General features: G+C 44.0%; 2 protein-coding genes across 2 annotated transcripts in view; both read right to left on the minus strand.

The window, feature by feature from the left end:
- Rgsl1 (regulator of G protein signaling like 1) overlaps nt 1–3,490 on the minus strand; it is a 70,240-nt gene extending 66,750 nt beyond the window's left edge. Inside the window, exons 1-2 of the mRNA XM_029475678.1 lie at nt 3,478–3,490; nt 1,153–1,235 (exon numbers count right to left, since the gene is read on the minus strand). Of these exons, the coding sequence (XP_029331538.1) occupies nt 1,153–1,235; nt 3,478–3,490 (96 nt within the window). The remainder of the gene's footprint in view (nt 1–1,152; nt 1,236–3,477) is intronic.
- Nucleotides 3,491–9,509: 6,019 nt separating this feature from the next.
- LOC110286723 (transmembrane epididymal protein 1A-like) lies at nt 9,510–10,794 on the minus strand. The gene has a single exon (XM_021153674.2). The coding sequence runs from the start codon at nt 10,504–10,506 to the stop codon at nt 9,724–9,726; it is 783 nt and encodes a 260-aa protein (XP_021009333.1). The 5' UTR covers nt 10,507–10,794; the 3' UTR covers nt 9,510–9,723.
- Nucleotides 10,795–13,482: the final 2,688 nt, after the last annotated feature.

The raw sequence follows: 13,482 nt of genomic DNA on the forward strand, positions 1-13,482 counted from the left end.
CTTCTCTCTTTTCCTCTCTCCTCCTTTCCTTCCTCTCTTCTCTCCTCTCCTCTCTCTCTCTCTCTCTCTCTCTCTCTCTCTTTCTCTCTCTCTCTGTTTCCCCCCCCTGTGTTTGTGGTTCAAGATGTGAGCCCTCAGCTTCCACCCCAGCCGTCATGCCTGCCACCTGCTGCCTCTGCTCCACCATCATGAACTCGGATCCCTTTGGAACCATAAGCCAAAATAAACCTTTTCTTTCTCAAGTTGCCTTGGTCATGGTGTTTTATCTCAGCCATAGCAAAGCATCTAGTCCCGAAAGTGGAGGCAGCCTTCATGCAGAGAGCAAGGTTATTCTGCAGCCATGGGGGAAGGGAAACTCCCCAATTTTACAATTTCAGGTGATACTTTCCACTTTAGCAGCTTGCCCTGAACAAGAACATCAAGATGATTTAATTCCAAAATCGACTTTTCATTTGGCTATACCCTGTGTAGTCTTGGGAGCCATCTTGCTTGCGTGTAAACGCTAAGGCCCGTGACAGTAGAACACATTTACTGCATTGCAATATGCACCTTCTCATGGACTTAGAAGAGAGAAAATGAACATCTAAACCCATTTCTAATTAGAAACAGCTTTTATATCTTCCTGTACCCCTGACTGAAAAGCCTTGTTTTCATTCTACTGTTTCTAGAACATGACTGTGAACTACATAAATGGTACTAGTGAATTGGATAATTAACTTGTCTTAAGAGAGCTCCCAAGACCCAAAACAGAGGCAGAGGCACAGTATGGCTCTGGACGGGAAATGCAGGCTTTGCATTTATGATTTGATTGGGAAGTTCCTGGAGACTTGAGAGTTGGTTCTGGTTCCTGTTAATTTGCTCAAATCAAATTTCAGGGCAGTTAAGGTGGCTCATTCAGTGAAGTTGCTACCCACCAACCGCCTGACCTGAATTTGATCCTTGGGTCTTATTGAGTGGACGGAGAGAACTGACTCTTACAAGTTTTAGTTTGACCTCCACATGTGCACTATGCCCCTCCCTTCACATACAAAATAAATGTAATAAAGAGACTTAAAGACAGAAAACATTCCCAATTTGAAAAGGAAATTAACAAAACAGACACTTAGGCGCACACGCTAATGGGACATTTGGATTCCGGCTGAGAATGCTTACCGGGAGAGAAAGAAATGTGTTGAAAAAATCAGCAAATGTTTCATCCTCCAAAAGAATGATGAGGTTTGTAGAACAGATGATGTCTGCATATGGAGGAAAGAAAACAAACAGCCCATCATGGGGTTGTATCTCATGGAGAAAATGAAGCGGATAGACAGATGTGACACGCTAAGTCTCGGGTCTTTAGATCTGACCCTGTATCCCTCCTCTAGGGTCCTCTCTTCATTGTCTCTTTCTTACATTCTCCTAGGTGTGGGGAACTTGCCACCTTATACAACGGCCTATTCTATTTACAAAGAGATAAAAAGCAAGAAGGGTTTTTTGGTTTTGCTTGTTTTACTTTAATGTGTACTGCCTTTATCTTCTGTTTGTGGTCATTCTGCCCTGTGCACTGTTAACAAGATTCATCTAAATCCCCTTAGGCTAGACAGGCCTCCAGCCTTTCGGAACCCCTTTTCCACCCCCAGCCTTCTGTTCATCTCCATCTCCCTTGCTCTCCTGTTTTCTACCTACTTCCTCTCTCTTTGGCTAGAACTGCCCCATTAGCCTAAAAGCACCAGAAATGCTTCCCTGGGGTGGTATGTGGGAGAACAGCTGCCTATGTTGCAAGCATGTAACATTAGTGTATCCTGAGTCAGGGTTGTCTGTTGGGATATGTGTGTCTCACATGACACTGTTACCTCTGCCGTCCTAACTCTGCTGCCTTGCAGGAAACAAGAGAAGGAATTGATGTGTATTCCCATAGGATTTCACTCAGCTGGTCTGAGCCCAGCATTTCAGCTTTCTTGGTCTCGTGAGTCATTTGTTCTCCAGCTCAAGTATGATGAATATTTTGTTCAGATGAATCACAAGATACGACTGCTAAATACACACTGGTGGGATGGCTCAGTGGGTAATGGCCCTTGCCACCAAGCCTGATCACCTGAGTCAATGGAAGGAGAGAACTCACTCCTGCAAGTTGTCCTCTGAGCAGCACATGTGTGCCGCACACAGAATAAATGAAAATTGTAAAATAACAAAATACACATTAAATGGCATAAGTCCTAGCATGAGGCTAGATGACCCCTTATGGTTGTTCCAATTCACTGTCTAAGTTATAGATTGATTGATTGATGATACAAAGTCTTGCGTCTAGCTCATGGCTGGCCTAGAATTTACTATGTAGCCTAAATAATAATAATCAGCCAGCCAGTACTGGTTCATGCCTTTAATTCCATCACGTGGGAGGCAGAGGTAGGCAAATCTCTGAGTTCGAGGCCAGTCTTGTCCACAGAGTGAGCTGCAGGACAGCCAGGGCTATACAGAGAAACCCTCACTCAAAAACAAACAAACAAACAAACAAACTAATAATAATAACAGCAATAGAAAATAAAACTCATAACAATTCTCCTGCCTCAGCTTCTTAAGTGCTCAGAATTATGGGTATGAGCCACCATGCCAGGACTCATGCATGCTCTTTAGCTGTCAAGGTTTCTTGAATAGCTACCTAATCATTTTATCAATAGCCCAAGGGTTATAATGAAAGGGAGCCAAAGAATAATCTAAATAATGCAGACTAGGTTAACCCTTAGACTAGGTTAACCCTTGTCTTAGTATCGTTACTCATCTGATGAGGAAAATTAATATCACTGAAGGACAATTTTGAAAACCAAAGGAAACTGAGAGTCTAAGATGAAGCCCAGCTGTGACAGTCTTGCCTGCTTCTCATGAAGTCCTGGGTTTAATCCCCAGCTCTGCATAAACCAGGTGTGATGGTGTATGCCTGTAATCCCAACTCCTAGATAGTAGAGGCAAGAGAAGCAGAAGTTCAAGGCCACCCTCATCTACATAGCAAATTTGAGGTCAGCTGAGACTACACGAGATCCTCTCTCCATAAACAAACAAACAAACAAACAAACAAACAAACAACAATTTAAAAACTAGGCATGGTGGAACATTCCTTTAATCCCAGCACTTTGGAGACAGAGGCAGGAAGATCTCTAAGCTGGAGACCATCCTGGGCTACAGAGTGAGCTTCAGGACACCTAGAGCTATCTAGAGAAACCCTGTCTTAAAACAAACAAACAAACAAACAAACAAACAAACAAACGCACACTGAGTAATGGTCTTTGACATTTTCCCTCATGACTGATACCAGGCAATGTTTGTCTTTGAATAACAGACATAGAAACTTAATCAAAGATGGCTTGTCTTCTATCTGACATCAGAATCACAGGCGCTGTCCCTGAACACTGGTGTCTCAGCTGCTGTGAAGAACGAGAGCAGGGCCAGTTAGCTGCATCTCCTCTATCAAGGTCCCGGGTTCCAACACTGTCAGAGACTCACCCGCGTTACTCATGTTGCCATGCCCCTCCTGACACGGACTGCTTAGGAACAGAATGTGAACACACGGTGAGGCCTCTGCAGTGTTCCGTCCGATTCCATTCCGTCCGACTCATCTCCGGTACAGACCTAAATGTGTAGGAAGGTAAGTCTCTCTTACTCCATCTCTGGGATCCCCCTGAACAAACCAGACCCATCCTATACTCGGTCCAATACTCTCTCTTTAGCACTGGAAACGTCTTCCCAAGTCTGTCTAAGACCTTCTATGGTCAGCTGAGGAGTCACATCATGGAACTTGGCCTGCACCCTTCATAATATATGTCTCCTGTCTATTCAGTCCACAGAGCAGTGGTTCTCAACTTTGCAGATGCTGTGACCTTTTAGTATACTTCCTCATGGTATGGTGACCCCCCCAGCCATAAAATTATTTTTGTTGTTAGTCCATAATTGTAAATTTGATATTGTTATGATCATAATGTAAACACCATATATGCAGGATATCTGATACTTTCATGAAAGGGTCATTTGACTCCCCAAAGGAGTTACGACCCATGGGTTGAGAACCTCTGACTTAAACCATAAAATTTCTGATGTCTTAAATTCCCATCTCTGAAAGTTCATCAGACACTTAGTTTTTATCATCAATTCTTTGTTTCTCTGTCCCTTAAAATTACTTTTTTTTTCTAGCACTGTTTTATTCTGATAGGGATTGGACATTAAGATGAAAGACCATAAGGCCTTTATACATCAATGACTTAACCAAGAATGTCTCCCAAACTCCCGAGAAGAGCACTGTTCAATATCATACCTGAGAGACATTGCAAGAATGTCAGGGATCTGGCATTGTTGGATGTTGGAGGCCAACCTGGTCTACAGCTCTAGGATAACTGAGGTTGCATAGTAAGATTCTGTCTAAACTCCAGAGGAGGGACATCTGGCTTCCACAGATTGCTGGGGACACAGGAAGATATATACAATTTAAAAAATTGAAAATATAAATTACTGTTTCTAGAAATTTTGAGGATTCCCCTGGGATACCACATGTTACCGAGGAAACTGGGATTCCCCTCTCAGGGGTCTTAGTCTCATTAGTGAAAGAAGAAAACAAAAACAAAACAAAACACAAACAAACCCACAACTGTACTGGACACTGGCTCTCTGGGAAGAAGAGTACATTACCCCGTTACAGGAGAACTGATTTCTCCTGTGGTTTTAGCACAGCTTAAGGGGAATCAGTCTTCCTGAGGGGAGGTCTCTGCGGGGCACATGACAACAGCCTGCGTTTCCTATAGCTTGGGATGTTAGGACTCTCCCTGGGGCCAGAGATAGATAGAACTTGATTCCTTTCGACCAGGAGTCAGTAGCTTTCCTTTAATGGTCTCAAAAGAGCCCTCGGTCAGGGCTATTGAAATAGCCTCCCTTCTGAAGAGAAAACCCTAAAATCATATGTAAAATGGGTTGAAATTAGGGGATGGATATAATCCATTTTCTCCATGAAGATCTGACTCTAAAGACACCAGAAGGCCTGCTGTGGCTCAATTCTAACCCCCACAATTAGCCTCTCGGCAGAAATGCTTACTTAAGAGAAAAGATCTCAGGGAATGTGGAACCAGAGCCCTCTAATGGCAATCTTGGTGTGCAGCAAGAACCTTCCTATAACTACTGCTCAGGGTCCCTGCCCCACCTGCCTGCTCTCTATTCTCTGTTCTCATTCGCCATTGCCATGGCTTCTCCTGGTCATTTTGATTCTAAAGGTTGGGGTGAGATTCAGGAGTCTCTGTTATTTACAAGTACACTGGATAATTACTGCCATCAGGGAGATATAGGAAATAGTAGTTTATAAGTTATAACGCTGAGTTCGTATCTCAGCTCCAATGTTTCCCTGGTCCGATGTGCAATCATTTCCCAGAATTCTAGGCAGCTCCTTTACCCCAGCGCACACTTACCCTGGGAATGACAGTAAGTCATCGGTAAGTATTAGGAAGAGAATTCATAACAAATGTTTGAAAAGATGTCGAAAGCCTTTTGCAGAAGGGAAAATTTATTTTTATTAAGGCTGAGTCAGGGCTGCAGACGGGGTGGGGGTTCTGATTCTGGCCCTCTGCTAGGATGGCTCGTGTTCGTCTTTTGCTTGTCTGTCTATCCATTCGGCATATATTAACTGAGCACTCCATCTTACAGAAACTTTCCAACCCCTCCTCCCCCCTCAAAAAAAAAAAAAGAACAGTCACAAATACTTCCCATCATAGAGCTATCGTCTCCAAAATAATTTTATGGGACCATACAATTCTCCCCTGCCACTCAGAAACTCCATGCGCAGTTACCACTAAAATAATACTGGTGTTGGATCGATCTCATTTCTACACTGCATAGCTGCTTCTAACTCTAATTACTTGATTTTGTCTTTGGCAGTTAGCTCCACCTTTCCATAGAAATCAGAGCCAGTTTTCTTCTATCGCATATTCTCCCAGCATGCCCCGAGACTGTGCTCCTATCCTAGCTCACTACTGATGAGTAATTGCTACTGGAATCAACCATGGCATCTCTTCTTTAACATGAATGCTCTAGGCTGTGCCAGTGGTTTCTGGTCTAGGATAAATATCCTTGGCCAAACCCTTACTATGTGGGCTAAGAGAGGAAATGAACGATTGCCTCCAGCATCCATAGCATGATGGATTGTTTTACCCCTTTAAAACTCAGGTTTTTTTCACACGAATTATAAGGAATTATCAGAGACTAAATGACCAAGAGGTTATACGAACACACACACACACACACACACACACACACACGCATGCGTGTGTGTGCTCATTAACCCCTCTAATCAGTTGGATTCTGGGCTTATTTGTGTTCACACATTTATCATGAGACAGATCAACACCACGTTTCTGGATGTTTTCACATTTGCTTACGTGTTTCCCCTGGCTTCCTCCTGTCTCTTCCCTTGTAGTTCAATAGCAACAAGAGAGCATATTGTCTTTCTAGCGCACATGAAGACGGCGCCCTCTTGTGGAAGATAAGAAACATTACACCGTTCTCTTGAAATCTACAATTTAGTTTTGTTTTCAACACTGATTAGGATTCACCAGTGCTCTTAGCGACTGAGGGCAGAAAGAGCCTTGTCAGGACTGGAGCGATGTTCTTCCAGAGGACCCAAGTTCTGTTCCCAGCACCTTCATCAGGTAGCTCACAACGCCAGGGGTTCTGAGATGCCTCTGGCTCTGGTCTCCTCATGCTCTCTCTCTCTCTCTCTCTCTCTCTCTCTCTCTCTCTCTCTCTCTCTCACACACACACACACACACACACACACACACACACAGTTAGACATAATTAAAAATAATAAAAAAATTAAAAAGGAAGAAAAATCCCTGTTATTCAAATAGCAAGCCTACCTATTTATCTCACTACTCTACTAGGTTCCAACTAAAATTCTTTGTGGCTTTGACACATATGACTTTGCTTAGAAGTTATGTGTTAAGAGACACAGCAGAATCTGGAAGCAGTAATCTGCTATACGAGATGGGCTCATCTGTATCTGAACTTCAAAGTGCTCAGTGTTGGACCACTCTAAGCTGGTTTTGGTGTCTTCCTCTGTTTAGTTAAAGATATCATCTTAGAACAGCTCTGAGACACAAGTAAACACATGAGATATTAGAGGATGTGTGTGTGTGTGTGTGTGTGTGTGGTGTTGTAGGTGTACATGTGTATGTGATGATGAGATCAAATTACAATTGCAGTGAAAAGGGTTAATTGTAAGTGAAAATAAAATCCAAAATGTTTTTGTGCAGTGCTAGACTTTGAACCCAGGCCTTGCATGTGCTGAGCACGTGCTCTACCACTGAGCTACACTGTCATCAATCCTCTCCCTCTTTAAATAGCTCACTGTATAGCTCACGTTGTTTGTGTTGTTGCTGCTTTGGGTCTAGATTTGATGTAGCCTGGGTTGCTCTTGATAAGGATTCTCTTGTGCTTGATTTCCCAAGTGCTAGGATTACAGGTGTGGCCCACCATGCTGTGTGGTCCAGGCTGCCCTCAGTCATGGAATCATCTTGCCTCTGCCTCCCAAGTGCTCGAACTACAAGGATGTACCACCATGTCTGGCTCCAAAATAAGCTCTTCATATAAAAAGGTGATGTCTGAGTGGGGTAGAAATAAGAGTTGTGCTACACCAACAGGAAAGTGTGGGGAATGAAAGTGGGTTCTGAACCTAGCACCCCAACTTCAAGACACCTGAGAAAGTGCAGGGCTCAAAGATGGAATCTGTCTTAGTCAGGGTTTCTATTCCTGCACAAACATCATGACCAAGAAGCAAGTTGGGAAGGAAAGGGTTTATTCAGCTTACACTTGATTGCTGTTCATCACCAAAGAAAGTCAGGACTGGAACTCAAGCAGGTCAGGAAGCAGGAGCTGATGCAGAGGCCATGGAGGGACATTCCTTATTGGCTTGCTTCCTCTGACTTGCTCAGCTTGCTTTCTTATAGAACCTAAGACTACTAGCCCAGAGATGGTAACACTCACAAGGGGCCTTTCCCCCTTGATCACTAATTGAGAAAATGCCCCACAGCTGGATCTCATGGAGGCCTTTCCTTAAGGGAGACTCCTTTCTCTATGATAACTCCACCTTGTGTCAAGTTGACACAAAATCAGCCAGTATGGAATCAAAACTTGAAAAGACATCCATGGCATGGAGGAGAAACTAGGGGCTGGGATTGTGACAGTTACGAAAGGACAGAACCCTCTTGGGAGACTCTAGTGGCCCAGGGGATGCAGGACTAGTTGGAGGCATGGAAACGGGGTGTAAAGGAGCCAGAGGCATCCCTTCCTTCCATATCAAGGCCCCCTCTCCTCCATTCCAGAGGGACATTTTGGCTTAATGATCCTACTGATGCAGGACAAGCCACTGTGGGTTGTTGGCCACGAGCTAGATGTCTGAGCAGATGCAAAGAAGTGGTTGACTGTATCTAAGTGGTCCTGGAAATCTCTTATCCTCTTAGCAATGGCTCAGACTTCTCACAAGTCTCGCCCCACCTACCCACCCCCAAACCAGAGGATGAGGGTCCTGACCACCAGATAATAACTTACTCCTAACACACCTTGCCTTCTGAACAAGAAAATTAGCAAGATGGGTCAGAAGCAAAGGGTATATCTAGTTCTCCTAGAAACTAAATCAATCAATCAATCAATCATCAATAATAAGTAGAATGACCCTTTGGAAGCCTTACTCCAAGCCCACTTGGTCCCACCTGGCTGCTTTACTTTCCATCTGGGGTGAGGAGTGTTCTTCCTACCCAGGCTCCCTGATGCTTTAGCTCACCTGGGATTTCACTCACCTGGCATCCAGCTATAGCATTACAGAATAGCTATAGACAGCATTTAGTTGCTTTGACCCTTTGAGTAACATTTCCCAGCAGAATCACTGTGATATAGAATAAGCAAGCCATTGGGTTTTATTATCCATGGAAACCTGAGAGGTCTGGGGCTGGGCAAGTCTACTATTTGGAAACTTACTGAGATGAGTCCAGACAATGGGCTGAGAGACTGAGGAGGAGAACATGACCCCTGAGGCCTTGACCCGTTTGCAGGGGCTTGCTGCGCTCTACCAGACCCTGTAGAGGAAGGTGCAGTTCACCAGGGTCTGATGTTCAGTCAGACAAATCACAAAGTGGTCAGAGGAACAAACCAGGAACAGTCCTGAACTTCACATAGAAAAAAAAAAAACAAAAACCCACTACCACCACCACCAAAACAGCCTGGATTCAGAATAAGCATCATAGAAGTCAAGGACAAGAAAGGATGGGGAGATGGTTATTATAATGGCTGAATTACGATGTGCTAAATGTGATCTCAGGATAATATTCTATACAATAAAGTAAAAGAAAGTCCCAAAGGCAGGATCGACTCAGTTCACTGTGTTCTCCTGGGAGGGAAGTGAAGGGTACAAAGCGGTACAGGCCAAGCAGGTGCTGCGACTGGAGGTGGGGATTGGAGAGGCTTGTCAGGGGCTAAGAGAGGGAAGGTCATAGCTGTGTGATATCATTCATTTATTTTTCTTCTGTACCCTTCAGCAAGTTAGATGAAAAGAAGGCAGAGGGGAGAGAAGGTAAACCCATCCCACCACAGTCTGCCATCTCAAGCTGGGGCACCTCTAAAGGACATCTGATCCTCTTGTCAAGCTCCCCTCTCCTGACATGGCATCCAGATGTCCTTGGATCATGCAGGCAATAGGAAACCACTTGAGCACGTCCAGGTTCACACATCAGCACCAAGATAATGATACCACAAAATGGAGACACCATAGGCCGAGATCATCAAGAAGGCTCCAGAGACCACATGCCAGCAGAAGAAAGTGGTGGCAAACACTATGTCGTTCTTGTCCTCATCCAACCATTTATAGCCAGAGATTGGTTTGTACAGCATGAAGCCTATCTGCATCAGCCAGGAGCCGGTGACAACATACAGAAAGGCCTTCAGCATCCAGATCAGCAGCACATTGGGAGCCCACAGCTCTATAGTCCCCACTAGGGCCAGCAGGAACATGGCCTGGATGAGCAGCATGTGAAGCTGCAGCTCCACTCCTTCTGTGTCCTGCATATGAGACACCATCAGGGGCAAAAACAGATACATGCTCAACGCTTGGGCACATTGCTCCAGAACTACACACCTCTTGGGCAGCAGGTTCTGGCTGATCACATCTGCACACCCACTCAGGAAGAAGGACATGTAGAGAGTGAGATGCTGCCACTGTTTGCGGTACATGAAGTTTCTCAAGTGATGCCTCTTGGTGATGAGTACCAACTGCCAATGAATGCTATTCAACTCTTGGGCTACTAAAATGCAAGAACTCAGTATCTTCAGAAAGCCGATGTAATACATTTGCCGTAACCTTGCCCATCTCCCTTTGCTCCAAGGACGGTGTGGTGGATATTGGACAGGAGAGTTGCATATCACAGCCCTGGAGAGAAGTGTCGCATGATAAAGTCCATAGAGGAATAAGGACAGGCCAGGAAACAGATGACCTTCAAACCCTCCCATGGATCCCAAGGTAGATGTGATCAAAGGCAGAGGCAAAGGCAAATGGCCATTCACCTACGGCTCTAGAGCATGGCAGGAGCCTCCTGAAGCTTACTTATAACTCCTACCCATCCCACTGCCTCCACTTGCAGAAGGGAAATGGTTTTGGAGGAAACCCAAACTTAGGGTGGGGTGGGTGTCATGGTTTCCGTTCTGGTCTTCTGCTCTGGTTCATTGATAACCAGCTACCCATTGACAAAGGATGAAATCGGCATGTCCCCAACACAATGACAACACAATGTCAGCTGTTCTCACATCCCATAACCTGGGCCCCTGTCTCTCTGCCCATCTGTTCTTGGACCTTTTGCTACATTCGTCACTTTCTTCCTGTCTTGGTCTATTCAGGATGCAAACTACTTTGAATAATACCAGTCATTAGACCATGTGACTTATAAATAGAAAATATTTAATTCCTAGAGGTTCAATGTTTGAAATGGAGCTACTAGAAGATCCAGTATCTGGGGAGGCATGCTTTCCTCAAACAGCACTTTTCCACTGTGTTCACACATCTTCCAAGCAGCAAGCCTGCTCTCTGGGGCCTCTTTAACTGGGGTGCCTATACCATTTGTAAAGGTTTTGCTCTTATGACCTAATTACCTCCCCAGAGGCCAGCATGATTTATAGAGTGAGTTCCAGAACAGCTCCACAGAAAACTCTGTGTGTATGTGTGTGTGTGAATGAGAGAGAGAGAGAGAGAGAGAGAGAGAGAGAGAGAGAGAGAGATTATCTATTTTATTTGGTAATCATTGCTGATGTGAAAAACTATAATTTTGTATTGATCTTCATGTTAATTCTCCTGTTGGATTGCCACTGTTCTAATTATCAATGACTTAATATAATCATATCATCTTCAAATCACCTCACTTCCTAAAACCATCATCATATATTAACACATGGAATTTTTTTGAAAAAATTATTTATTAGCACAGATTAATTATAAATAGTAGCAGGTTTCATTATAACATCTTCATACGTGCATATAAGATTTTAATCATGTTAATGCCATTATTCTTCTGGCCTCCTCTCACTTGAGTTAATCTCCCTGTTCCCAGCAAGATTCATCTCTCCTTTCATGAGTTTTTGTGTATGTGATCCAATGAGTTACATTAGGATTGTTTGTTTATAAGCACATGTGAATTTCTCCACAGAAGCATAGGCACCTAACAGTAGCTATAATTCTAAAGAAACCGTCTCTTCCTCCACCATCAATCTGTAACCCCACATAAATTCCCAGGGAGGGGTGGGACCTCACGAGTCCTCTCTTCTGTGACAGGTGGCTGACAGGCTCACCTTGCAACACATGATTTTTTTTAATGTTATTTATTTATTTAATGTATGAGTGCTCCAATGCATATATATCTGCCTGCCTGAAGAGGGCATCAGATCCCCCTATAGATGGTTGTGAGCTACTATGCTGGGAATTGAACTCATGACCTCTGGAAGAGCAGCCAATCCTCTTAACTGATGAGTCATCTCACCAGTCCCACAACACATGAATTTTAAAAGACACAAATTTCTGATCATAACATCTCTAAACTCATAGAACGTAAAGAACTCAGAGGAAGTGTACAATACATGTTTGACCCAGTCCACCGGTCAGTCAACAGGCTCTGCATGAGAGAGTGGGGACTGAGGGGCAAGAGACACGAAGAATGGAGACAACACAGGCTATCTGCTCAAGGATCAAGTCTCGTGTCTCGTTTCTTGGAAGGCAACTATGGGTATATATGCACTCGCTAGGGAGTGCAGCTGGAGACACTTAACCACAGGTCCAGGATGTATAGGGAAAAACAAGATGTTATCAGAGTGTGTTCACCTGTGGTGGGCTTCTCGAAAAAACATCATGCTAGGAAAACAAGTCTCTCATTAGGGTGGAAAGGTTCCACCTGCAAATAAATAGCCCGAGATGGCTGCAGAGATGATGGATGCTTTCTGCTAAGAATCAGCTCCCAACGTATGTTCCTTGAGATTCCTCATTGTTGTTGTTGCTCAGTGCACACAATGCTTTCCTAGCATGCATGAAACCTTTTAAGGTTAGTGTGAGTTTGCTGTGAAATATTTTCTCTCGTGAACACTTATTTAGAATTCCGTGGTCATGTTACCCTTCAGGATAGTCAACCAAATACAAAAGCTGCCTCAAGACATATTTTCCTTTCCAAATAGCTCCCTAGTTAATTCCTCTACTTTATCCTCACTTATTTCCTTTGTTTGCCCATCAACAACTCTGTCTTATTGAATCACCTCGCAATTCAAATCCCCTTTTATTCCTACCTCCTCTGCAGCCAGGTGAGCTTTGAGGAAGTAAAGCTAATTACACCAGTGCCTGATTTGAACTCAGTGGCCTTTTGAACTTAGCTGTGGCTTCCCAGGCAAGACCCTCACTTGAATAACCTTCAAGGCACCTGGTGATTTGGCCTGGTCCATTTCCAGCTTTCCATGTGAAGCTCTAGGTTGGCTTGTTTATTTCTGTCTGGACTCATCCTGCATCTGGGAAGGTCTGCTTCCTCCTCATTTGTCCTTCAAGACTCAGCTTAAGCTCTGCTTCCCAACCTCCACCCCCATTTCTCTGTGCAAATTGTAAATATTTCTATATCATTGCCTTTGTCTCGCTGTTTCATACCTGTTTATTTACTGGGAAACCTTTAGTAGCGTTTCTCTTCTTGGGCTCTTTAGAATCCAGTCTAAGCCTGGAGGTCATGAATGACGAATAAGTAAATTACCAGGTGTTATAAAATGCCTCATAAGGAAGTTATAAAGACAGAGCAGATACACGCCAATGTAACGGAGGTGGGGAGGCTTGCTAACAGCAGTCCTGAAACACAGAGACTTAAAAGACGCCAATCTCTAGATGGTCCATCCTTTTGTCTCAGCTCCAAACTTTGTCTCTGTAACTCCTTCCATGGGTGTTTTGTTCCCAATTCTAAGAAGGGGCAAAGT

This window comes from Mus caroli, chromosome 1 (assembly GCF_900094665.2).
Source record: "Mus caroli chromosome 1, CAROLI_EIJ_v1.1, whole genome shotgun sequence".
In the NCBI taxonomy this organism is placed as follows: domain Eukaryota; kingdom Metazoa; phylum Chordata; class Mammalia; order Rodentia; family Muridae; genus Mus; species Mus caroli.